Source organism: Pelodiscus sinensis, chromosome 3 (assembly GCF_049634645.1).
Source record: "Pelodiscus sinensis isolate JC-2024 chromosome 3, ASM4963464v1, whole genome shotgun sequence".
Taxonomy (NCBI): domain Eukaryota; kingdom Metazoa; phylum Chordata; order Testudines; family Trionychidae; genus Pelodiscus; species Pelodiscus sinensis.
The window spans coordinates 148,994,234-149,021,550 of NC_134713.1; the positions used below are offsets into that span (position 1 = coordinate 148,994,234).

The 27,317-nt window shown below is 43.4% G+C and overlaps 1 protein-coding gene across 1 annotated transcript in view; it reads right to left on the reverse strand.

The window, feature by feature from the left end:
- PTPN14 (protein tyrosine phosphatase non-receptor type 14) overlaps window positions 1-27,317 on the reverse strand; it is a 186,235-nt gene that overhangs the window by 88,970 nt on the left and 69,948 nt on the right. The window contains exons 2-3 of the mRNA XM_075925194.1: window positions 13,022-13,346; window positions 4,020-4,189 (exon numbers count right to left, since the gene is read on the reverse strand). Of these exons, the coding sequence (XP_075781309.1) occupies window positions 4,020-4,189; window positions 13,022-13,195 (344 nt within the window). The 5' untranslated portion in view covers window positions 13,196-13,346. The remainder of the gene's footprint in view (window positions 1-4,019; window positions 4,190-13,021; window positions 13,347-27,317) is intronic.

Consider the following 27,317-nt stretch of genomic DNA (forward strand, 5'->3'; position numbering starts at 1 on the left):
AGCATTCTGGCCTGGAGTAGCAGTAAAGGCTGGGGTACAAGATCTGGGATGAGGTTGTGACCTGAGGCAGGAGTGGCTCCAGGGATTTGGGTTGTGACCTGGGGTAGGGGATTGGAGTTCAGGGTCTCGGAAGAGGTATGGGGACAGGAGTGGAGGTGCAAAGGGTTTGGATTATGTGGGGAGCAGGGCAAAGAGTTAGGTAGAGGGAGGGGGGGGGTGCCAGAGACAGGCTCTGGCTAGGAGGATCTTATCCAGACATAAGCCCAGCAAATCCCTCAGGCAGGCTCCCTGCCTTCCACACCCCCTGCATGGCGCACAGAGCACAGGCAGCTTCCATTGGCTGAAGACTGGCCAATGGGAGCTGCATGATTGTGCTGTGGGCGGAGCAGCACATAAAGCCCCTCTCCCCTTTGCATCCGAGCTCCCAGCGATCAGAGAAGCATATGGCATCTGCAGCCGGCTACTCTGAGCAGTGTGCAGAGGCGAGTCAGGCAGGGAGACTACCTGAAGTGCCTGCTGGGCTGTGTACCATATTTTGCTCAGCCCTACCTCATAAACTCATCCAGTGATGAGTTATGATGTGCATTTATAAAGCAACCATCACCACACTATGTGGGCTCACTTCACGCAACTTAGATGAACAGTGAATACTATCTTCCCAAATATAGGGCCCTATTTTGGAGACTAATAACTTTATTTGTCGTCATTTATTATTAATTCTCCTGTCTAGGCAGGGCAGGGCATCAGAGTCTCTACACCACCCTCCAGGATTTTTTAAGTGATGGACAATTTTTATGTTAAAAGGCATAACAGCCTTCATATATCATGCTGCATTAAGTGAATTTACCCTCTGGCATTTCAACAACACAAGGTGGGTTTTCCAGAAGTGCTCACTGTTGGCCTAACTCTGCTTACATTGATGACAATGATAAAACAACTTAATTACACCACTGCAGAGTGCTTTTTAAAACCTAACTTGTAAATATCTGAGGTGTGCCATCTTGAGTGGACCAGATGGAAAATAATCTTGACAGTGGCTATTTGTTCCTGCCTCACCTAATAGTCGCCCACATACCTTGGAACTATTCACCGATTTCCTCTTAAATCCTTGCATTTTTCCCTTCGATCTTGCCCACTCTCAAGTCACAGTTACTAGATGCTGACGTGTAGTTCACTGGTCCCCATCTGGAAGTGTTAGATCGAGTCAAGCTCATTCCATCTTAAAAGTGTCCCAGACATGGAAATTCTGTCATCACAGAACATTAAACTACTAGAATATGAAGGACCCTCGAAAGGTCACAAGAATGGCTTCCTCGCACCAGTATTTTCACAATGCATTGAGTACTGACCTATTTGAATCCACGTGCCACAGGGAGCGTGCAGGAAGCACACAGCCAGTCCCATATCCCACTTTCCCTCCACCCACACAGCCCAAAGCCCAGGGACGATTTGCTCCTCTCACATAGGATCAGGGATCTTTGTTTTCCCTTCACTCCTGGAAGCTGTGCAGGGCATCTGGCTCATATCGCACTGAAGAACCACATTTACTAATCTTACAGAACAGAGGCAGAGAAAACTTTGCAGGTAAACAAAAATGTGGAACATGGCCTAGCACTGATCCTGTGGAGGACTGACTAGAAGTTAAAGCAGGGGTGGGCAATAAACGGTCTGGGGCCTGGATACAGTTTGCCAAGGTTAGCCTTTGGCAAGCTGCCAGATGCTTCATCTACCTGAATGTCCACAGGTGCAGTCCTCTTGCAGCTCCTGTTGTCCGTGGCCTGGCCCATGCCACTTCCTACAGCCCCACTGGGTGGGAATGGCAAACCGCAACCAATAGGAGCAGCCAATGTTAGCAGCCAAACCTGTGGACAGTCAGGTACTTAAAGTATCCCACCAGGGGCTAATTTGGGTGAATCACATAGAGCCCACAAGCCACTCACTGCCAGCCCCTGAGTTAAAGCTTCCTCTCCTTGAGTGGAAAACATCCACTCAGTGTGCACTGGCAGTCAAAAAAGCAAACAGAGTGGGTGAGAATACACCTGTCAGGGATGATCTAGACAGTGCTTGGTCCTGCCATGAGGGCAGGGGACTGGACTCGATGACCTCGCGAGGTCCCTGCCAGTCCTATTTGGAATTCTATTACCGTTTAATGTCATTGAAATAGCAAGTAAATTGTGATTAATTTTTAATCAAGTTAATTTGTTTTGAGTTAATCACTTGAATTAACTGCAACTGACAGCCCTATTTTTAACTTAAAAAAAAAAAAAAAAAAAAAAACCTGTCCCAAATTAAATCCTCCACTCCCCTGAGAGTAAAGAAAGCTGCGGAACCTGTGTAAAATTCAGTGGCTTACGTGCCCCCTTCACTTAATCGCTCTACGAAAGCCAGCCACTCTTTCCTGAATTTTGTTGTTATGGTGGAAAGTGATATGCAAACAATGAAATTATATGAAATAAGCTTTGAAACTAAAAACAACAATGCAATCCTGTCAGGAGCTTCAGGAGAAAAAAACCACAAGAAAGAAAAATACTGATAGAACAAACAAAGATTTATTTAGAGCAGAAATTATTAAAGAATATGAAATAGAAACCAAAAATGTAAACAGATGGCATGTGTGTAAGGCTTGGAGAAGAACACACACAAAAGCACCTGAATAGCTGGCAACTATGCTACCCTTCCAGCTCATCCAGACATGGAGGTGAAATGTGCACAGGTACATGGATCTAATGTTAACCGGTAAGCATCACCCTTAATTGGTGATACTTACCAGGTCTGGTTAACCACTGGGGGCTGGAGCAGCAGAGTGTGTAAAGCCTGCTGTGGACAGGGGCACTCCAGACCAGCCAGAGCAGCCCCTGTCCATGGCGGGCCCTGCCTGCAGCGCAGAGTGCGGGAGAGGGCCACTCTAGCTGATCTGGTGTGGAGCACCTCCCCCCCCACCTGCCCCGTTTAATCAGACAGCCAGTCAAACACTACCTTTAACCAGTTAACCAATTAAAAAGGGATTGATTTTACATCCCTAATCTGAAGCAACACACTGCAACTTAAATACAAGGGAAGAGCATGACCCATACTTCCCTAAGCCAGACATTTAAATGGTTCCACTGCAGGGGTTATGTGGCTCCTCAGCCAACTCTCCAGAACTCAGCTTGCTCTGAGTCTTAGCTCTCCCCTGTCCTCCTGCACTCAGGAGTCAGAGAGGCCAAAGGGTAAGGATTTAGGCTTACAAGGGCCACAAGATCTGACCCTCTGTCATGAGCCCAAGGCCCACCAGCAAAATCCCAGGTCTTTTTCCTCTGGGCCCCTTCATTGTATCCGTTTAACTGCACCAGAAACCAGCAGTAAGTTGCTACAAATTAACAACCAAGTATATCAGTTAGGTACTAATCCACTGTGACTCCAAGGTGCTGCAAAGAAAGCCAAAATGCTCCCCAGGCTTCTGTCAATTGGTCCTGCCAATTCCTTCATGATTCCCCAACAGGTGACTGGTCAGACCCGCAGCATCTGCCAGGCTGGCCTCCCATTTCTAGCTCAGGGTGGACAGGGCTCCAGGAACAGAGCTGAAAGAGGCCCCACATGGCCTATGCTCCACGTTAAATCCCAGGCACTAGGCTGTGCAGGCTAATTGGTGCTCTTCTCCACCAGCTCTCCATGGTGCCAGAGACTCCAGTGGATGGAGTAGAGCTACACGGACTCCCTCAGTGAGCAATTCCCTCCCTTGTGCTGGAGCTTTCTCTTTTCTCCACTAGCCCCATCAAGTCCCCACACCAATTGAGGCAGATGGGCAGCATTTTTAAGGTGTATTTTATCACTTCAATTTTGCAGGACACTAGCTGATGCAACACATAGAGCCAATCTTTTCAAACGAATGTGCCAAATGGTGGTTTCTCCCCCTGGTTTTACCTGGAACTGAAAAGGAAGGGGGCAAAACAGATGACCCTCCAATTCTTAAAAATCCAAAGCAAAGAGCTATGCCCCAGATTCACTATCAACAACGCAACCGGGAGAAATTCTCATACCTTGTGACCTCTTGCTGCAGTCGGGACACACTGGGGACATAGAACATTACCCCAAAGAAAAGCAAAGGCTCATTGGCAAATTTGTCGAGCTGTTTCTTCAGAGGTTTCTCCAGTTCCACCCATCGTGCATGCTGGTTCTTGCTGAGAAACCAAAGGCCAAAATAGTGTGTCTAGAAAAAGAAGTAAAATAGCATCAGTTTATTATTTGGGCCAGTTTCTTGAGACCACACATTCAACTGTCATCATAAATGCACATAAGAATGGAAGGCTATAGGGTGTCGATTTTCCAACGGACATGCAAGGCCAAAGTTGTCTTTTGATTGCTTTTTTGCTTCCTAGGGCTAACTTGAAGATGTAAAATAACTTTGAAATACAGCAGATATCACAATGCAGGACCACAGTGCTGTTTGCTTCAGTTTTTACAGGTTGTACCTCCCTGATCCAGCACCTTTGTGACTTGACTGTTCTTGAACCAGGAAATCTCCTTGAACAGGAGAAGTCAATACCAGCGCCTCTGCTGCAACCAGCTGCTGGGCTGTTCTGGTGACAGTTGAGGAGCCAGCCTTGCCAGAGTGGGGTCTGGGGCAGGTTACTCAGGGGAAGAGAGCGTGTCTGTGGTTCCCTGAGGCTGCCAGGTTGCACTCCCAACCCCCACCACCAACTGAGGGAATGGGGTGTGCTCCTGGTCTCTAGTCACGGGGTTCCGCATCCACCCTGCCTGTTCCCAAGTGCCTCCCTGTCTCTGTTCCGGCCCCTCCCTGAATTTGAGTGCCACCAATGAGCTATTTGTTGCAGTTTGGAAGCTCTGGAAGGGTGGAGGAGGAGTTGCTGTGTGCGGGGCCTGGCATTTTCCCATGAGTGCTCCAACCTGAGCACAGCACAGATGTTGCCAGACTATGGAAGTCCGGACCAGAGAGGCAGAACCTGTACAGAGTTGCATGTTAAAGATACATCTTCCTGCCAATTAAACACCCACAGCTGGTCTGTGTCAGCTGACTTGGGCTCACAGGGCTCAGGCAGCAGGGCAGCAGTGTAGACGTGCACCTGTTGCAGACAAAGTTGAAGCCAACTGCTAAGCTGAAAAATCTCTCTTCTGAGAGGTTCTGAGAAGGGTGTAGAGGTAGCACCCTCTACCCAGTCTAGCATAATGAGCTACAAAGAATCTATGCATGGAGCTTTAGGGGTCAAGTAAAGATTTTATACGCATTCAGACTTTTTTTATGAAAAGTTTTCAAGGTCTCAAATTTGTTCTGCATCAATATAAAAACATATTATAATAGTTCATTTTTTCCCCAAAAACAAGTATTTTCCAGCCAGCTCTAGTATTAAGCCCTTAAAAGTATGATGTTATCATGGTTATATGTAACAGTGTATTTCATATTCTCCTTGGAAATATGCTTAGCTCAAATATGCTTTATGCAAAATGTTTCATGTCACATATCATTGGCAAGTTTGTAAATCCACTGAATGTAGCTATTCTATATGTGGAGCTCTGTGTAGACACCAAATTTGTATCTGCATCTGCAAAATGATCCATGGATATTCACATCCCCACATGTGGATGCAGATACCCAGAGTTATAAAGCAGCTATCTGCAAATTAGCAGGGTTCAAGACACAAAGTTTAAATATTCAGCTGCATCTGAATTCACAAAAATAAGTTGTGGATATTTGCATTCACATCCATGGATGCATATCCCTGTAAATATAAAGCGGACATCCAGAGATTTATAGAATTCTATCTATTTGTATGCATGTATCATTTCTGTATCTGAAATTAGGAATATTGCTGTTGATTTATTATTGTGTCCATGATCATCAGAAAGAACACTAAAGAAGCCAGACACAGAGTCCATTAGCAAGAGACAATTGAGTGGCAGAGAACTGTCCTCCTACAGATGTGCTATAAAGACATGTGTCCATGTCACCGGATGCTGGAATCCATCTTGAATTTTGTACCATTCCACAGAGGTGTTAGGGAATTGAACAAAGGCATCCCACCCTAGGAAATTCTATAAGGCAAGAGAAGTAAACGATAGTAATCTTCAGCTAACCACAAGGGATACCTGAAAACACGTGGAAACAAAAGGACTGTAATGAAAGGGGCAGTGGACAACTTCTGGAACCATGTCAGAAAGGATATCTCTGGGCCGAGGACTTTACATGAAATAAGGAATGGAGTGATAAATTATTTGTAGCAAATATTCTTAGTGTATTAGGCTAAGCTGGTGTGTTTTGTTTTCTTGTGATTAGTAACTTACTTTGATCTGTCTGCTACCACTTGCAACAACTTAAATACTACTTTTTATACTTAATAAAATCACATTTTTTATTATTAAACTTAGTGTAAATAATTGTTACTGGCGGGGAGAGGTAAAGCATTGATAAAGTGGGTGAACAATGTATAAACTTGCTCTGTATAAAACTTTTATACAGCATGAGATGGATTTATCTGGGGTCTGGTCCCATTGGAGCTGGGCACTTGGGCTCTATGTCAAGTGCCTTTGACTGAGCCTTCATTCACAGAGATAAGCTGCTCTCAGTGTCTGTGCTGCTCTGCTGTGGACAGTAACCCCTAACTTTGCCCCAGAGTAGGGGCAAGTAGGTAGACTCAGTGGTAATTCAGCACATCAAGCGACAGCCTCAGGGGACCTCTGTGACCAAACCCATCGTGTTATACATGCAGACACATCTATGATTTCTATCTACTGTCTAAGCCAAAGTGTACATTCCTAGAAATCCCATGTCATGTACATAAGGCTGGTGCTGTGAGGAACATAAGGCAATTTTTAGAAAACTGTGGAAGAAAATTGTACACACTTTTTTCCCTACAGCTCTTTGTGTGTAGAAGGTGCCAGAATGAATTCTAGCAACATGTTATCTGCCTATTCACAAAATGGGATAGAGTCTATTGGGCTCACAGTAGAACTTTAAAGCAGTGGTTCCTAACCTTTTTGAGAATACGGATCCCTTTTCAATCTATTAAAATGTCACGGACCCTCCCCTCCTCCCCCCCTCCCCCGAAGGAGAAAAGAAAAAGAAAAAGAAAAATAAGGATTGCAGTGGGCCCAATCCTTACTTTTATACTTTCCACGGACCCCCTGCAGTACCATTGGGGATCACCATGGGTTTGGAGACCACAAGTTGGGAGCCACTGCTTTAAAGTATAGTACATTGTACATGCTACTTCAGTCGCTGACCTCTTTGCTGAGACAGTCTATAGTGTTGCAATTTCTTCTGGTTGTGGCAGTGGGTTTGAGCAGGTACCTAGCCAATGATCCGTGTAAAATGAGATAGTCTTCTTCACCCAAAGAGCCATCAAACAGTACCAACTTATGGGGATGATATATCTGGGCTGGTTCTGAATCATGTACTGTACCTAGAGATGAAAGACTCTCTATTCCATTGCCAATACCCAGAGACAGTGAATTACTTTCCTTGCTATTTAGAAATTCACTAATCTACAGGAATGCATGATAGTGGTGGTTGTTTAACTGTTAACATTATAAAATATTTGAAAGTGTTAGAATTAATGTCTTTATGAACTTTTTTTTCATTTAAGCTGAGATTCAGCTAACTGGCACTTCTGTTTTATGAGCTGTTTATCGCATATACAGAAAAGAACTCTGTGCACTCACAAGTGTATCAAGCCTTTCAGTTGGTGATTTATTACACTAAATGCTTTCAGGGAAGAGAAGTATCACTTCTATATCCCCTAAATTCCCATTGCTCTTTCTCCCTTTTCTTCCACACTGAATTGTCTGACATGGACACTGTCATTGGACAGCCTTTTATATCCCACAGAACATGCCAGAAACCTTGGTAAATTTCAAGTCATTAAAAATGTTTGATTTTTGTCCCTTAGTTTTTATCCCCTGGGTAAAATGACTTCTGCTGTTCAAAGCCTCTCACAGTATTTATAATTTTTCCTAGCCTTCGAATAACTCATGTAAATTTTAAACTACAAATAATCTTGGCTCTTTGGGAGATCTTTAAGATCACTGACATTACTGTAAGCCCTCTAATAACTTAAAAGTTCAGTACAGTATCAGCTCATTTCATTTCATGTTGAGGGTGAACGAGTTAGTTTGAAGAGTTCATGTATTAAATGGTTTCTTCTAGAAGGTTGTCAAATAACTATACTTTTTTCTGCTCCCACACATTCCTTTTCTTTGCAATCACTCCTCCCACCTGCAACTAAATCTAATCTAATATTGCAATGAATTAGTAAGGAAGGAACATTTATTTGATGATGATTACCTATGTGGAATGATTATGTAGCAGGAAATTAGTTTTACCTGTGGGCTTGGGAGAGGTTTAAATTTATACTTCGGGATGCATTGTTGCTTCTTATGCATTGTTGCTGCCTATTACTTCAAAACCTTGGTAGAAATTCTACATTCATTTTAAACAAAACAGGGTTTTGCCTCACTGTAACAAAAACAATGCAAAGAAGGGAAGAAGTAAAAAATGTTCAAACTGCCTTGTCCATAATAGAAATTTTATTATACATTTTAATTTAAATATACTTTTTCAGCAGAATTTGAGGGGGGTTGGAATTTTTCTTTAAATAAATAGTTATAAAGAGTTCCAACATTTTCAACATTGTTATATCTTTGAATGAAAACAATCAGTTAATTTAAAATTAAAAATGAGATGTTTATTTATATAAAACTCTGTTGTACAAGCTTAAAAATTCCACAAATTTCAGTGTAATAAACTTTGCTATACAGTAGAACCTCAGAGTAATGAACGCCTCAGAAATGGAGATTGTTTGTAACTCTAAATAAAACCTTTGGGTTGTTTTTTCAAAAGTTTACAACTGAACACTGACTTAATATAGCCTTGCAACTTCACTGTGCAGAAGAAAAATGCTGCTTTCCCTTTTTTTTAATAGTTGACGTTTAACATGGTACAGTAAAACTCCAATTGTCCGGCATCCAGCGGTCCGGCACTCCCGATAGTCCGGCACCAACTGGAACCCGGAAGTGCTCCGGCAGCTGCTTCAAGAAGTTGTTAGTCAATTATACTACCGCCAGCTGGATCCACAAGTGACGGGCTTGCAATTTATCTTTCCTCTACTGCCTCTGGCGGGGGCGGGGAGGGGGGGGGGAAATGAATGGGGAGGTGGCGGGGAACAGCGCGGCGAGGGCTGAACCCTCTGCCGTTTTGCAGGGAGGCAAAACCTGCAAGCGGCGGGGCAGAGAGGCAGGCAGCTGCTTCAAGAAGTTGTTAGTCAATTACACTACCTTTGGCTGATGGTGTACTTCGGATTCCAAAGGAGGTGTGTGGTTGACTGGTCAGTTTATAAGTCTGAGCTTCTACTGTATCCTGGAGACTATTCCAGAGACATTCCTATTAACCTGTTAGCATCATGGGAATGACTGGAGGAGGAAGGTTGAGGGGGCCAAATCAGATAACACTTATTCAATTAATTAACTTAAATCAAAAGAAACAAATGACTCAACATTTATTGGCGTATTCAGCTATAAACCTAAGTATAAATTAATTCTAAACAACAGATGAGGCATAAAGTATCTGCATGCCTCTAATAAAAGAGATCCCCTGAATCCCATGTTGGGCTATCAGTTCAATACTGGAAAGGGAGATCACAACTTACTGCAGCTGCTTGTTCTTGGAGGTTTCCCTCTTTCATGCACTCAGAGGGTGTAATCTTGTTTATCTTGAGAGACAGCAAGGCTAAAGAATGCAAGACTTCCTGTTGTGTATAGCCACAGTGCTGTAGTCAGAGATGCTGGTGACTGAAACAGTGATTCATGTGAAGTTCTGTGGCACCATGTGCTGCTAGTGGTGCCATTACTGTCACTTAAAATGGTAGGGTACCTCCAACTCCATTATGCCTGGGTACTGAGACTAGCATAATATCAAGGTAAAGTTTGCTGTACATACCTAATATCAGCTAATCTATTAATTGGTTTTAAAGTGCACTATGTTTATTATTGATGTATAGAGCCTTAATGAAAACAAAAAGCAACAAACACTAAAGTTTCATAGACAGCTAGCATGGCAAAATTCTTTTGTAATAGTGAATATAGAGTCACCAGTTCTTTTACTGGAGAGGAATAAATCCTATTATGCGAAATTCCTTTCCTGATCCGTGTGTGGGCGGGAGATAACTCTTTTGTACTTTTAGCATTATATCAAGGCCTACAAGGCTTATTACTACTGATAACTGTCAACTCAAAATGAATCAAACCTTCAAGCTGATGCTTAGTGCAAAGGATTCAAACTAATTTTACAGTAGTTACATGGTTACATTTTCAGCTGGCCTATGCTTGACCCCTGACTCAGTCAAGGAAAGAGCTGCATTCCCTGGAGATCAAATAAAAATATGCATAACCCATAAAATACTGTTTTTCAGTCATGTGTGGTAGAATGATTGACAGGTCTTCCACAACAATACACAGTGAACTCCAGCAAACTGAGTTTTATTTTTAACAAAATATTTTCCTTACAAGTCAGTTTGACTGAAAGATGTGTTTATTTCTGAACCTGAAGGTGCAATTTATAACACACCTGTGAGTTCTGTAATAGAACCAGTAAAAGTCTATCAAATTAAAAACACAATTGCTGTTTATTTTAATAGAAGCTTTCATATAATTAACATCACTGTCTTAGTCAAGGTCTAGATTATTGATTTTTAGGCAGTCACAAAAAATAACAAAGGAGATGAAAACAGGATTATAAAAATAATCTAGATAAAGGCAAAGTGAGTGTGGGAATCAAGGTTAGTGAGAAAGGAGAGAGATAACTTTCAAGGAGGAGACATTGTGCAGAGTTGGTGCAGGACACGAAACAAGCATGCTCTTTGGCCTAAAATTTTCCCATGCCTAGACTGAGACATGAATGTGTATGAAGGTTCTGTTAAGGCTTAGGAGAAAAGTAAAAAGTAATTCTCCCCTTGCCCCACAGTTCAATGGAAGCAGTAGGTAAGTTTTGGGCTGCAACTAGAGCTGGTCAAAGAAACAATAACAGAACCATATTCTGTAGAAAAAGGCAACTCTCTCTATCCAAACATTTTGCAAAATTGGGATGATACTGTGAGAACTTAATTCAAAAGAAAACCAGAGCAAAAGTTCTGAGGTATTCTGACATTCTCAGCATGAAATGATTTGGTTTTTTGTTTTGAAATTACCTTATAGAGACTATTTAAATGTTATATTACACATTACTAGAAGATTTACCCAGCGTTGCTCAGGTGCTTACCTCAATTAATTTTTGTTTTTTTGGAAAATAAAATGAAAATGTGCATGCTTCATTGAAATCATTGCCCTGGGGTGGGGCTGGGGATGAGGGGTTCAGCTTGCAGGCTGCCCTAGGGATAGAGCTTTGGGCCAGGTGAGAAGCACCTCTCCATGACCGCTGCAGCTCCAGCGGGTATGGTCAGGAGATCAGGGCAGGTCCCAGGTTGATCTTCCTCCTGCGCTCCCCAGCCAGAGTGAGGAATGCAGCAAAGTGCACACTTTCCCCTTGCTTCCTGATGAAAGGGAAAAGCCAGCAATGTTCTTGTATGAATCTGGTGGAGGGAGAGCTTCAGCACCACCACCACCCACCCCCAGCCTTCCCAAAAGGGCACTTGATGGGGTGGGAGGCTTGGGACTGGGGCAGTCCCTGATTGGGAGGGGTGGGACACCCCCAGCCAGTCCCGTTCACCTGGCTGGTGATTCTGTCTTTCTTCTGTTAGGTTTTATGAGAAGCCATCCTATTCCAGGCACATCCCATTGTCCTGGCACAACCAAACTCTGACCTTACTTTAGGTTGTGACAAGAGGAAGGTGGTCCTAGCTTTTACTGTTTAGGAGGAGTTCTTGAACAGACAGACAAGCAAACAGACAAACTCTGTCAAATATATAGATTATTTGACCAATCAAAATTCAACTTACAAGTCACTTGTAAAATGGGGATCTATGAATAGCATCTATTTATAGTTCATCTGAATTTGGCCCTACATGATTTCAGAGAATTGGTTTCCATCCTGGCATAACTTCTATATTTTAATAAGTAGGTAAGCTGCAGTTATCAAAACCTATTTTCATATTAAAACAGTGTTATATGCTGCCCACTTCAAAAGACAACGGGCTGATTCTGATTTACAGTGATGGCAGAGTGGAGTCACTTAAAATCAATTATATTATGTCAAAATAATACCAACATAACCAGGCCCAAAGATACTGCTTGATGCAGGAAGATGCATCTTAAGAATGCATAGCTCTAGTTAAGGTTGTAAGTTCTTCTAACTTTATTTTGTTATCTATTGAACTTTCTCAATAATACTTGGTTTGGACTAAAACTTCCCACAAAACATGGGTTCCAAAAAGAGATGCCACTATGCTAAGCTGATGGAATGATCAAATATCATGTATTTTATAATAATTTTTAATAAATTCAAGTACCGAAATTATACATACACAGTAGGGTTGCTATCAATTAATAAATTCCATTACAGATCTAAATAATTAAAAAGAAACAAATCCTGAAGACTATTTCCAGCTTGTAAAAATCTTAGGATTTGGCAAATAAATTGCACAGTTAAATCAACATATATTAGTACTTTGGTACTTAACTACTAGTCCTTTCTCAACAGTCTCAAAAAAGAAAGAGAACATTAGTTTACTGCCTTTGCCACAAGTGGGAGTTTTAACCATTTTGGATGTGAATCCCAAATGTGTAAATTATCAGTTACCGTCTCAAAGGTAGAGAAACACACACTTACTTCCATGAGCAGAGAAGAGAGCTCTCTTTCAGATCATGCAGATTTCTTCCCAGCAAGGATGAATGTAAATCACAGAACAAAGTATAGGCAGTGTGCTGTCCTCAGTTTTCATTAATACCAGAATGTGTATGCCAAAGTTCCAGTTACTGATAACATGAGGCCAACAAGCAGAACATGATCTTTATAAACAGATTCTAAATAACAAATTGCTTGAGCTAAAAAAATGTTAAAATTACACTGGACAGATGGCCTTTCTTAGGTAACCCTTACCTCCCGTAATTCCAGTCTCTGGGCCACAGCTTCCAGACACTCCTGGCCTGTGCTCTCCACTGACAGTGTGCACTCAATCACATTGTTGTCCAGCAGACGGATTTGGGTCACAAAACAGTTCTTGCTCAGGACATTATAGCGCCTGGTCCGTCGCAATTTCAACCCAAAAGGCATAGTTGTTGGGCTGGAAGGCTTCCCCTTCCTGTTATGCTTTGGATAGCTTTAGCACGTGTTTTGGTTTTTCTTGAATGCTACTCCACTAGTTAGTCCTCTCCTTCGAGCCTGGAGAGGGTTGTCCATGCCCAGGGCCAAATCCAAGGGATCTCTGTATAACATATAAATACGAAGCATAGTTAATAATGTGGAATGCTAAAGATCACTGGAATGTTAACAGGTTGGAACTCAAAGAAAAACTTCCACTTGACAAGTAAAATAGATCCCAAAGCACTTTCTTCAGATCTCAAAAACAAAAAACAAAATCTTGCAAAACTATATTCTGGCATTGCATTTTAAACACAACTTTAATATCAGAGACAATCTTTGAGGAGCTCCAGACAAGCAGCTGCTGGATAGGCAGGGTTGGAAAACTAGATTCTTATTAGTGAATGTTCGGAAATGTTGATTTCATGATGCTTAGGCACACTGACCAATGAAATATATTTTCCAAATGTACAAACAAACTAAGGAAATGCTGACTAAGAACACAGAGTCTGATTTAAGGATATTTACTCCCTATATTTTGGCAAATGATTTGACAGTTTGTGTTTTAATGGCTATAAAGCTTTAACACTTTGGAATCTCAACGTATGTGATCATTACATTTTTTGCCTGGACATTCCCGGTATCTGGTATCTCCTTTCTGCTAATTTTCCACAGCTGTGAAAATTTAAATAGATAAAAATTGAAACTGCTTAAAAATAAACTTATTATCCATCAACATTATTTTTTTAAAAACTGAATTCTGACAAGCCTCATTCTGAGGTGTTAATTCTCCCACCATTAACCTCCATTAAAGAACCTATAATCGAGCCTTGTTCTAAATCTTTGTTGTCCCCAGGCCAGATGCTGAAGTCAGCAGGAGCTGCCGGTGTTCAGCACTACTGAAAACTGGCCCAAACTAGCTAGAACGCATGTGAATGGGAAGAAGTGCCAGAAACATTAGCGAGAACCCTCCTATTGGGTAATTCCTTTCATTTTAATCATTTCAGCTCCATAATGGTTATGCTTCCCACTCTTAGCTAGCCTAAATAACTACAGTCACCACTGACAAAGAAGGTAAAGCCAAATGGGAGGGAGGAGAGCACTTATTTACTATATTAATTTTTAATTAAAAGTAACCACTTCACCATCAATGCAACCACCATACAATTGGTTAAGGTTATTTTTCAAAGCCACCTTACATCCTGCCATTTACTAGCAGTTTAAAATAGCTACTGTGGTCGATCTTTCGTAATTACCCAGGCAGTATGATCACTTTACCATGAAAAGCAAAGACGCTAGGGATGCCTACTAATATATACTGTAAGTAACCATCTTGTACTGGCAAGTGTAGGTATCTCTTCCATCGCCAACATCTGTGTACCCAGATATGTGTGCATTCTATTCACATTGTTGTTTATTCGTGTATTTATATGCCACACATCATCACAACATCTGAATACTTCAAACATAGAATTCATCCTCATCCTGCTCCCTGCCTTGTAACAGTGTTATCATCAACATTTTAGAGGTTAAAAGGACTTGTCCAAGTTCATTTAGGAACTCTGTAGAAGATCCACAATTTGAATCTGTATCTGGAGTTCAATCCGGTGCCTAATATTAGGCTAAAAATCAGAAACAACAACAACAATAAACCGCACAGACAACCACCCAGGGAAGACAGACCTTAGCCAATCTAACTTTAGAGAGCCCTTATCCTGAAGTCACTATATTCATTTAGGTTTGTTTGTTTTTTTAATAGAACTTAACTACACAAGGAAGTTGACTGGAACAGCTATGATAGAATAAATTCATGTAGAGTAGCTCTCCAAATGTATACTCTCTTCTGGAATAAAAGTCATTATTATTTTGCAATAGTTCCACTCACAAAGCACAATCACTATTCCAAAATAAAAGTGCATTTTTATTCCAAATGAGAGTATCTGGAGAGTTATTCTAAATACATTATACTGGAATAATGATAGTGAAATATTTCCTTATGCAGACAAATGTCTTCACTTCATTATTATTATTACTATTTAGTAGTCACATAGAGGAGGAACAAAATTAAATTTTAATATGTTAATAGGAACATATGTTAATATGTGATAGATCAGTATGAAAAACTGAGGGGTAAAGCCGTGTAAGCGTTATATGGAGGAGACAGAATTTGGAAGTCAGAAGATATGGTTTCAATTCCCAGCTTTACCGTAGTCTTTGAAAGGCTTTTGAGCTCCATCAGTGGAAAGTGCAACAAGCAAGTATGGTGGAATTTTCAATGGGGCCTATAGAAGTTGGTATCCAATGGCAGTTGGATATCTAATGCGAGATGGACATCCAGATTCCATAAGCTCCAACCTTATTATAAAATAATTTCACATTAAAAATGTTTTGTTATACATTTTGGCTCTAAAGCAACACTTGCCAGGACTCTCAGTGTATTACCTGCATAACAATTATAATACTATATAAAACACAACAAACTCTTAAAACACAGTACAAAATCACTCTCGTAAAACTAGATATTGCCACCTGGGGAAGGAGGAAATATTATTCATTGAACTAAATTTAAATACACACACACACACACACACACACACACACATACACCTATCCGTTCCCTCCAGGCATCCTTGCAGTCACTTACAAAGACAATGCATAAACATTACACACAACTTTAAAAACACACTCACCCACTTACCCAGGCACTGTCACCTCTATTCTCCCCTAATGCGTACACAACAAAACGGGCTTTGCAGCACTGCCTTAGTTCTAGGATGTTTTATATCAAGCTGAGCAGGGAATTTCCAAGTGACAGGGCTATTACAGGGACCATCCTGCAAGCCTCCCTCTCCTATATCCTAAAAGAGCTCCAGCTTGCTAGTTTCTTCAGGTTTAAACTACAGCAGTAAGCCACAAGGTGAGAGGCAACCTCTCTAACTGGATGGTCCCAGCCCATTAGGGCTTTATAGGACAATCAATCTCCAAATGTCCACGCAGAAGACAACGAACAGCCATTACAGCTCGTGAATTAATTAGCACCACCTCCCTCCTCTCTCATCAACAGAGATTAGCCTGAACTTTTTTTTAAGTAGTACACAGATTTTGTGAAGTGCTGCTTTGGCTATATTTTCATACTAATCAATAGCTGTCTAAGCCTGGATTCCCTACGGCACCCCCTTTTTATATTTACTGTATTAATTGAAACCAACCAAATTATTTGCCAAACAAAGACTACACTAAAAAAAAAAAGTATCAGTTTTACTCCACCCTCCCACTCCCCAGAAAACTTCTGCTGAGCCAGGTTGAACCATTTTATGACAATTCAGTGATCTCTTAAAACTTTTAGTGCTGCACCTTCTTTATCCTTGATTCTGTGCACAAGACTAGCATTCTTATTTGGTCACACATTAAGAAGGGAAGCAAATTTGCTCTTGGTTTTATCCCTGTGTTAAGGTGACCTTTTACAGGTGTAAATATAACTTTCTGGATAAGGTATACTACAGAGAACCTGGTCAATTATGGTCCTTAAAAGTGATCTTCAGATACAGGGTGAGGGAGAGAGGAATTGTGCTTTTGCCTTACATCCTTCATTAGAATGTATAAGAAAGGCCTGAATCCTCTCTCTCTTCTCCTGCTATCCCTTTTCCCCCCAGGCCCATAATCTCAGAAGTACCAAGAATATCAATTTTTCTCTACCCATATTTCTTGGAGAATTGTGAGGAGTAGAGAACTGCGGTCAGAACTCTCTCCAGCCTCAACTAAAGGTGACAAGAGTGCTGAATTTTTTCACACAGAGCTTTTCTCCCAAAAGGTCAGGAATTGATATTGTATAAACAAAAATGGACAGCAATTTGAAGCAATTTAACTAAAGAGATCTCTTCCTTCCTTAATAATTATTGTTATTCTTTGTATTGTGGTCATGCTTCAAGGACCTTACTGTATTAACATATTACAGAGAGAGAGAATGAAAAGACTGTCTCTGTCTGAGATTTCAGCCTCTTGTGATGTGGCTTATGCTGGCTTTAGGAAGACTTTTGGCCACTGGGAACTTACATCCTGGGTTTTGGGGACAGAAGTCAGTAAATCTGGGTAGGGAATCTGCTTGCTGTCTGTAATAATGGATGGAAAACATGCTTACAGTGAGCTATATTCTGCCACGATTACTCATATTAAATAATATCTTATTTCATGAGTAGTTTCACTAAAGCCAGTTGGAAAACTCATAAATAACATAAACCTCAAATGGGACTAAAGATGCCACAATCAGCCTTCTGTATTATATTCTACAGCAAATTAATTGCACACGCACCAAACTAATTATACAAACATTTTCAGGTCAACAGATATACAGGCAGTCCCCGGGTTACGTACAAGATAGGGACTGTAGGTTTGTTCTTAAGTTGAATCTGTATGTAAGTCGGAACTGGCGTCCAGATTCAGCCGCTGCTGAAACTGACCGCCAGTTCTGACTTACATACAGATTCAACTTAAGAACCCCAAGTCCCCAAGTCAGCTGCTGCTGAAACTGATCAGCCGCTGATTCCAGGAAGCCCTGGGCAGAGCAACTCTGCCTCGGGCTTCCTGTAGTCAGCGCTGGTCAGTTTCAGCAACGGCTGACTTGAGGACGCCTGGGGCAGGGCAGCTGGGGTGCTGCTGGGTTGCTCCAGTAGCGCGGCTCCTTGGCGCTACTGGACCAACCCAGCAGCACCCCAGCTGCTCTGCCCCAGGCGTCCTGATTCAGCCGCTGCTGAAACTGACCAGCAGCGGCTGAATCAGGACGCCTGGGGCAGAGGGCTGGGGTGCTTCCGGGTTGGTCCAGTAGTGCCCAGAGCGGCGCTGCGGGACTAACCGGCAGCGCCCCAGCTGCTCTGCCCCAGGGTCCACAACAAAAGTCTGGTCTGCTGGGGGGGGGGGGGCACACTAGCTGCGCCCCCCCCCCCCCCCAGCAGACCAGGGACACGGGGAGCAAAGCCGCAGCGGCGGGGTGCCTCGCCTCTGAGGCTTTGCTCTGGCGCGGAACCCGCTTTGCTCGCGGTGCCCCTGGTCTGCTGGAGACCGTCCCCAGCAGACCAGGGGCACCGCGAGCAAACCCGTAGCCGTGGCGGGGTCCCGCGCTTCTGAGGCTTTGTTCTGGCAAAGCCTCAGAAGCGGGGGAACACGCCTCTGCTGCGGGTTTGCTCACGGTGTCCCTGGTCTGCTGGAGACGGTCCACAGCAGACCAGGGGCACCGGGAGCAGTTTTTCTCGCCCCGGAGATCAAGGTGGCTGACCGCTGCCTGTGAGCTCCGGGGCGAGAAAGCCCCGTTCGTAAGTGCGGATCCGACATAAGTCGGATCCGCGTAAGTCGGGGACTGCCTGTATTTGCATACACACACTTAAATGCTGGCCTGCTTATTTCATACTAGAGTCACCACTGCTTCCCAGCTACAAGATTATCAAAAGAAAGTTAATATTCTTAGCCAAATTAACACACTAAAAAGAAGTGTTTGTAACCCTAATTCAAGTTCAGAAGCGTACAGACTTTCAATAAAATTAATAAAGCAAACCAAAAAGTGATGGGTCAAATAAATACTATGTGCACATTTCATTCTGTTTTAAACAAGCCTCTCATTATGACTAAAAATATTTCATGTAGGAGAGGCAGTTCCAGGTTAAAATCTTATTTATATATCTTTCTAAATGGAAATTGGAGGTTCTTTACTTAAAGTTTTATTTCTGATAGGAAAATGTTTTGCAACCCAGATTTTGTCCAAATGTTGCTTTGGAGAAATTTGTGAGACTCTCAACAAAAGGAAGATCAACACCACCACCACAAATGTCACTCTAATCATCCTGCTAATCTGAACTAGGGTTTGTATTAAATCCTCAAATAGTTAGCTATGTATATTCTATCACTTGTACCTACAACTGATTGCTAATTCAAAACTGAAGTCCCAAAATTATAGACTGAAGTAAGGTCCCTTTGAAAGGGTGTGGAACTAAAAGTTTTAAAATGGGTATGGGGTAATAAATCCCCACAAAATTACTGCGTATTTAATGTTTGTAGATGTTTTTATAGATTGCTATATTAAAAAAGAAAACACTTTTTTCCCCAGAGTGAAGTGTACTAACTGCAATTCAAACTTTTAAAAGCTTTTCAGCATCTATTCATTTCAAGAGGCATACTATGTCCTGCTAAATATTATACCCAAACATTTGTAAAACATTTTGATGTCAAATATGTCATCTATAAAGTTGGAATAACTGATCCAAGAATGTCTTTCCTGAATGCAGACTGTTCGGTACAAAGGCTGAAAAGACACCATCTTAGAGGTGGTCCAGTGAAGCGTAAGAAACTTCAGCTAGAGAGAAAGGATTAAACCAAGAAATATTAAAGAAAATAATTAAACCATTCCATTCCTATCATGGATGTTAAATTTGATTTGGCATGTTATTTACTGGCAAAGCCATGGGGATAAATTCATTGACGTATAAAGTGCGAGAATAGATTTGGTACAATGTAAATCCAAACTTTCTCCTCTCTCAAGCCATTCTAAATCAAAAATAAAATCTCTAGTAGTTTTTACTGGACTCCTGCCAGATTCCAGGCTGTTAATTTTGGACTTCATGTCCTCCTGGAGATTGTTTGTCCACCTTGCTATCAATCACACATTCTTTACTCTTGTCAGAATACTTCCCACACATGGACAATAACCTAGATGTTTCCATCACTCTGACAAGAAACACTACCATTACTATCCCAATTCAAAAAGGGGGAGGGGAATATTCTCATAGCCTTTAACTTATATAAATGAATTCTAATGAGAGTGGAAAGATATCAGTCCTCCACCCCAGCACAATGGAAAACAACACTTGAACCCAGAATTGTACTGACTTGGCTGGCTGATTGGCTCACACTGGAGAACTACCTCCCTCCTCACTGCTAAGTGAGTTAATCCTTTGGGGCAGGTAATTTAGTCTTCTCAGTTTGATGCTGAAGACACTGGGATCTATCCTCATTTATGACAATGGTGCACACAACAACTGGGCCTCACTATGAATTTCTAATCACTAAAGAAGCAACTTGTATAGGGTGACCATCCATCCGTTTTTACAAGAACAGTCCCTTATTTAAGACCTCCTTCAGGAAGCCCAACTTCTCTTTAAAAACGGGAACATTAACCCATATTTCCCCTGAAGTGGGGGGGGGGGGGAGGGAAGGACGAGGAGAAGAACCGTTAACACTCAGTAGTTTCCCTCCCCCTTTAGGCTAAAGCTCCGAGCACCGGCAGGCCTCCCCTCTTTGTGCCCCATATTTGGCATGGGGAAATATGTGTGACCTTACACATGTACTTGCTGTCCCAAGTATTAGGTGTACCTGATAGCCTCTCTACACAAACACAGCTTAGAGAACGACTGGGTGGCCAACCTATTCTGGGCGAAGAGCCAAGATATCAGTGGATCCAGCGCGAAGAGCTGAGGCAAAGTTGTCGAGAAAAAAAAAAAAAAAGAACAAAACAAAAACACCCCCGTATTTAGAGGAGGATTTTGGCCACATCAAAAAGCTGGTTCCCGCCAGCCAACACCATCTTTAATACTCCATCTTTAATGGCCGCACCGGATGGCTCCCTTGCCCCGTTGAGCACAGGGAGCCGGGAGGCGAGGGCCATTTTCAGGGGCACAGAGGAGGCTTCATGAGCCAATGGGAGTGGGGGGGGAAGAGCTGCATGGACTAGGGGCATGTCTACACTAGAAGCATGACAGTAGAGCTGCTGTAGTGTCTCAGGTGAAGAAGCTTTATGCTCTGCTGTTGACATAATGATACCACCTCCATGAGAGGCAGGCGCTATGTCAACAGGAGACATTCTACTACCGACAGTGTGACACGACACTGCACACGCTAGAGTTTAGGTTGATGTAACTCATGTTGCTCACTGGTGGCTTATTCACATCCCCGAGCAACATAAATTATGCTGACATAACCTGTAGTACAGATCAGTTTTAGCTATTTCAAATCTGCAAGTTATCCCCCCAAAAAGCACACTTCCCTACTCTTTGTGCATCTACTGGAGTTTAAACTAAAAGAGGATGTCTCCCCCTTTGGTCTTGAAATGGTTGGCTTGATTTCTTTTGTTGCAGAGGTGGACTCCTAACAAAACTACAATTTAAAATGGTGGATTATTTTGTAATCCACGTAATTTATAATATGGATATATTCAATGTATATTGAGACTGGTAGAACAGGTATAAACCAGCTGATTGCAAGAACAGGAAATATATATGGAGTTGAGAAATTTTACTATATACAGCAACCACAAAATGCATTAGTCTTCTTTACCTTTGCTTTATTTACACCAGAAAAATATTAGCTCCCCGCTCCCGAAATCATTTTTAGATAATCTACTCAAGACCAGTGTTTTATATCTTTCATATTAGGGCCTTCTCAAATTCACAATTTATTTTGGTCAATTTCACCATCATAAAACATTTAAATTACTACATTTCATTATTTTAGCTACTTAAATCTGAAGTTTCTGAAGTTGTAATTTTAGGGATTCTGACCCAAAACCAAGCTGGGGAGGAGTTTGCAAGATTATTTTAGAAGGGACTGTTATGCTGCAACCCTTAATTCTGCACTCCTGCTGGCAGATGCCATCTTCAAATCTGGGAAGCTGGAAAGCGGCAGCTGCTGGCCAGGAGTCTGGCTCTGAAGGCAGAGCCATGACCAGCCACAGCACCGCAGTATGGTTGTCATGGCATGGCATTGCCATCATTACTTCTGCACTGCTTTCTTCGGAGCTGAGTCTTCAGTCAGCAGCCACCACTCTCCGTTCACCCAGCTCTGAAGGAAGTGCAAAAGTAAGAGAACAATAACACAATCACCCCTAAAATACACACACACACACACACACACACACACAATATGCCCTTTTGGGTCAGACCCTCCAGTATGGGAAACTCTGGTCTCCCCTGTGAAACTGGTATAGTATAGGGCAGAGGTGGCCAACAAAGAGCCAAAGTAGTGGTGGATACAGCACAAAGAGTTGAGGGAAAGAAGTTGTTGAGCAACTTTAACAGCCGCACGCGGCCCAAGGAGGCTTCCATCGGCCGGAAAGAGTTGTTGAGCAAAAAAACTCACTGCACCAAGTGGCGCAGAACGCCAAGTAGCCTGCCCAGTGTACCTTTGAGTGCTTGTCCCCAGCTCCACCTGGGATTCCACAGCACAGCTGTCTCAATAACCAGACACCCACCGCCCCAGCTCTGAGCTTCCCTGGAACTAAACTTTGTGGCCACCAAAGCCTGGCAGCATGGCTGACACCAGGAGTGGGCTGGAGCAAGCCCCTGCCACTTCCACTCTGTTGCCCAGAATGGAAACAGAGCTCTTTGGCACCGAGTCTCCAGGCTTACAGAGGGGAAAGGCCAGAGCACAGCCTGCAAAGGCAGCCAGGACAGAGGCAATGCATCTGTTATTGTGCATTAGGACTTCAGGCCCAGGCTGGCGGGGCGGGGGGGAGCAACTGAGCCTGGTGAGGGACAAGATTAAGGTGTGAAGGGCAGCACACCCCCTCCCGCCCTTTCACTGCTCTCAGCCTGCAGGAGACCTGGCAAGGGAATGGGGAAGGGAGCCGCTCTGGAGTCGGAGAGAGCTGCCAAGCCAACCCCGCTTCTGCCCCACCAGGGCAAATGCCGAGCACCTTTGGCACAGCACTTGGCAGTGAAAGGCTGGACCTTGGGAAGCGAGCGGGGGGCTGTGACCATCCTCTGGGAACTGCCAGCCCTGCACACGCTGGGGGAACTCTGCCCAGAGGGGTTGCAGGAGAGACAACACCAGGCGGGGCACAAATGGCACCGAGTGGGGAGGCAGGGCAGAGCGGCCCCGCCTCCTGGCTCCACTCCCACAGGTGAAGGCACACGGAGCCACCCCAGGCCCCTGCCAAGACTGGCCCTGAGCTGGCCAGCTCCTAGCCTCAGGTCTGCCCCAGGAGCAGTCCAGAGCCTGGCAAAGCCCAGCCCACGGCTACCTGCCCGGGGGGCGGGGGGGAGCAGAGCCCCTCACCCAGTGCTAACTCTCCGCAGCGTTAGGGCCCAAGCAGGCTTCCATCCACCGCAGCGTCAGATAGCACTGTCACAAGAGGCACCCTGACCAGACAAGGAAAAAGGTCAGAGCAGGGGAAAGCAGAACAGCCGTGGGTGTGGGAGAGTCGCAATTTTTCCTTTGAAGAGCCGCATCTGGCTTGCGAACCTTGGGTTGGCCACCCTGGTAAAGGGTAAAAGCACACAAAAGACCCAATTTCACGAAGGGGAACTAGATCAGGTCTATGATATGTTTTTCATGGTTGTAAATTTGGCAGAGCCCTATTCGTGTCTGATATGCTAGAAAATCATATATTTTGTGGGTAGTACATGCTAAAATAAAGCTTCCAGAATTAAACTAAAAAAATTTACTCAAAACACAATTTGGGTGCACAATCAGAGCACTCTTCTTCAAGGCAAAGATAGTGCTAAAGGAAAACTGAAGCCTTAACCCACAGTTCAGGAGAAATAGCCATACTGTATTTAGAACAGTATGGTTACACAAATAACTGGCCAAACTCTGAAGTTCTTGACTTCAGTGGAAATTCTGCCTGTGAGAGGACTAAATATAAGCTCATAATTTGGTCCATATCTTCAAGACATTTCTATTTTAACTGTAGTTTTTGATAAATTTTGTTTATTTACCACATATACCATTTTCTGGGGCTACTTCTCATTAAGTTCCAATTATTAAGATGTAAATTTATCTTTCCAACATCATATTATTTTTTCTCCATGGAAGATTACAGTGGCTCAAAGTTGATAAAAGGGCCTATACTCAGCAAAAAGGACAAATAATGGACTACTTGGTCCCCATTGCTGCATGTGCAAAGGAACAAGTAGAGCAGCTCAATTTTGCAGGAGCTGTCAAAAATTATATTTATTAAGACTAATGGAGCAAGAGCAATGGAAACCTCTGGGTTTGGATTATAAGGAGTGAGCTGCCAAAGTTTTCCTGTGTAGGCAAATGGCTCAGGAGCAAGTGCTGCTCCAACCACAAGCAGTTCTCTAACTTTCCCTAAAAATACTTAAGGCCAGTATTGAAAAAGGGTCTATATACTGAGGCCAAAAAGATTCTAAGGATGTTCCACGCTCCTATTGTTACAGGCATCCAATATTTCAAAGTCTGTATTCTAAGGAGAAAATCTGACCACTTAACATCATGTATAAAGTAACATTTAAAAGACTTTTCCTATTACATTTGATTCTGAATTTAAATTTCTAAAATTCCAGGAAGAAAACAATTTCTGTAAAACAGCAGCCTATATTTACTACAGGCTCTGGAACGATTCCAGCATTCCATGTATTACAGAGCTGTAGCACACCTAACAGAACTATGTAACTCTGGCCTGGGTTTGACAAGGAATAATTGATGCAACTTGCTTATGCTGTGATAGTGTGTAGTTTTAGGGAAGGGTAAAAATAAAGTGTAAGTGAGATAGGACTCACCTGGAGCAAATCCATCTAACAAGAATTCTTTCATAGGTTGTGAAAGAGACAACAGTCTTTTCACTGATTAGCCACTGTCATGTGAATTTTTCCTGCAGAAGCTTTACACTACAGTCTGTCCAGGTAACACAGCCAAGGCTGAGTATATTTTTGTAGCTGATTAGCTGACTCCACACTAGGAAGCGGGTGGGATTTGGCTAAAGCCTGCTACATGCTAAACACTTAAATATAGTCACAGACAACTGATGCCTTTTCCACTACGGCTGTAAGTCCCCGAGGACAAAGATGGCCTTATTGGACAACAGGGGGTGGATCACTCAATAATTGCTTGTTCTGTTCATTCCCTCTGAATCACCTGGCTTTGGACACTCTCAGAAGACATGATATTGGGCTAGATCAACCATTGTTCTGACCCAGTGTGGCCAATCTTATGTTGTTTCTTGTCTGTACAGTGCCTCGCACAATAGGGCCCTGATCCCAGATTGGGCTCTTAGGTGATACCGTAATGCAAACAAATACAAATTGAACCACCCTGGTCCAGTATCCTGAAGACCTGACTACCCCAAACAAGGGAATTTCCTGGATCATGAGAGGGCAATGTCAGTCCCTCTGCTCATGTCTAGGGCTCCCCTGTGCCCGGGGCTCTATTGCTGTCCCAGGGTGCCACTGCTCCACTCCCAGATGCCAACCACTGCTGCCTGGCTCTTCCCAGCTCCTTCAACACTTCTGGCCCAACCCGCCATTTTTTTCCAGTGAGTGCTCTGGCCTCAGAGCACCCCCAGGTAACCGACAAAGCCAGACGAGCGATGTTGCTAGACTTGGGAAATCCAGATTAGGGAAGTTCAACCTGTACTGCACAACTAATAATACCCACACAGCCACACATACATTTTCTGATAGAGGGAAAAATTCAATTTGCCACTTTGTTTCATGTTAACAATTAAAATGGCACTTCACCCAGGAGCTGTACCACGGACCATTCTCTAGGCCCAATTCCCTATACACCTCTTTGCACCAGCAGACCCCCTTGCTCCACTGAGGAATCCAACCCGTGGGAAGATCTTTTAACTCCATAGTGCAGGGGTGAGGAACCTCAGGCCCTGGGGTCCCCAGCTTGCCTGGATCCAGCCCCCAAGGCTCAGGGCATTGGGGAGCTCATGCTGACACTCCAGTCCCGCTTCCCCCCCCCTCCATCCTCCGCCTTCCCGTGGGGCTGGAGCACACAATATCTACTAGCCTGGGCTCCCCTAGGCTCTGGTGTGCAAGGGGAATGTGGGGATTTTTTCACGTTAGCGAGGGACTTTTTTTGTTTGTTTGTTTGGTCTCTCACTTCTGTGCACAGCCCCTGACTGATTTTTCTGTGGTCAGTATCCCCCGACCCAAAAAAGGTTCTCCACATCTGACATGGCTGTTCTGACGACAGTCTCCTGATAAGAAACAGTACTACAGATCCAGTACTACATTTCCCCAACACAAAATTACTGCACACCATCGGCCAGATTCTGTTCTCAGTAACTCTCCAATAGATCTGGAATAATTCTCCTGAAGACAACTAAATCATCCCATATTGATACTGGTGTAACATTAGAATTCAATCCTTTGTTTCTTCTTATCTTTATTTTTAAGAAAAGACCAGAAGATGAGAAAATAAGAACATACCAGAAAAGAACTGAAATGTTAGTCAAATTGTTAAACGAGCAAAAAGGTTTTTAATAGTTCCCTCCGAAATAATGTCAACACTGCATTTTTGTTAGTCTTCTCACCTTTCATCTAAAATCATGTTTCACGTCTTTTCAAAAAATCTGTTAATGTTCTCCGTTGGTGAGTGTCTTACCACTTCCTTTTACCTATCATACTTATTTGACAACAGTATCTGAGAACCTCACTACCTTTTATGTACTTATCTTCTCAACACACCTGTGACGTACGGAAGTAGTATTTGCCCCATTCTACAGATGGAAAACTTCAGCAGAAAGATTAAACAACTTGTACATGGGGTCACACATGACGTTCATTGTGGAACAGGAAACTGAACCTGTATTTCCCAAACACCAAATGAGGGCCCTAGCCAAGAAACTGTTCTTCCTCATTGCCAGGGGATGGACTCAATAACTTAATACAGTAAACTTCCGATAATCCGGCACCTTTAGGACCCATCGGGTGCCGGATTGTCAGATATGCCAGACTATCAGAAGGGGGGGGCTATGAGGGGTCTGGGGGGGGGGGATGTCCCAGGCGTCCCCGATTCAGCCGCTGCTTGTCAGTTTCAGCAGCGGCTGAATCGGGGATGCCTGCGACAGAGCAGCAGGGGTGCTGCTGGGTTGGATCGGTAGCGCTGCCCCTCGGCGCTGCGAGACCAACCCGGCAGCACCCCAGGGGCTCTGTCCCAGGCATCCCCGAGTCACCTGCTGCTGAAACTGATCAGCGGCTGACTCCGGGAAGCCCAGGGCAGAGTTGCTCTGCTCCGGGCTTCCCAGAATCAGCTGCTGGTCAGTTTCAGCAGCAGCTGAATTGGGGCACCTGGGGCAGACCAGCGTGGGTGCTGCTGGGTTGGTCCTGTAGCGCTGCCCTTCGGCACTGCGGGACCAACCCGG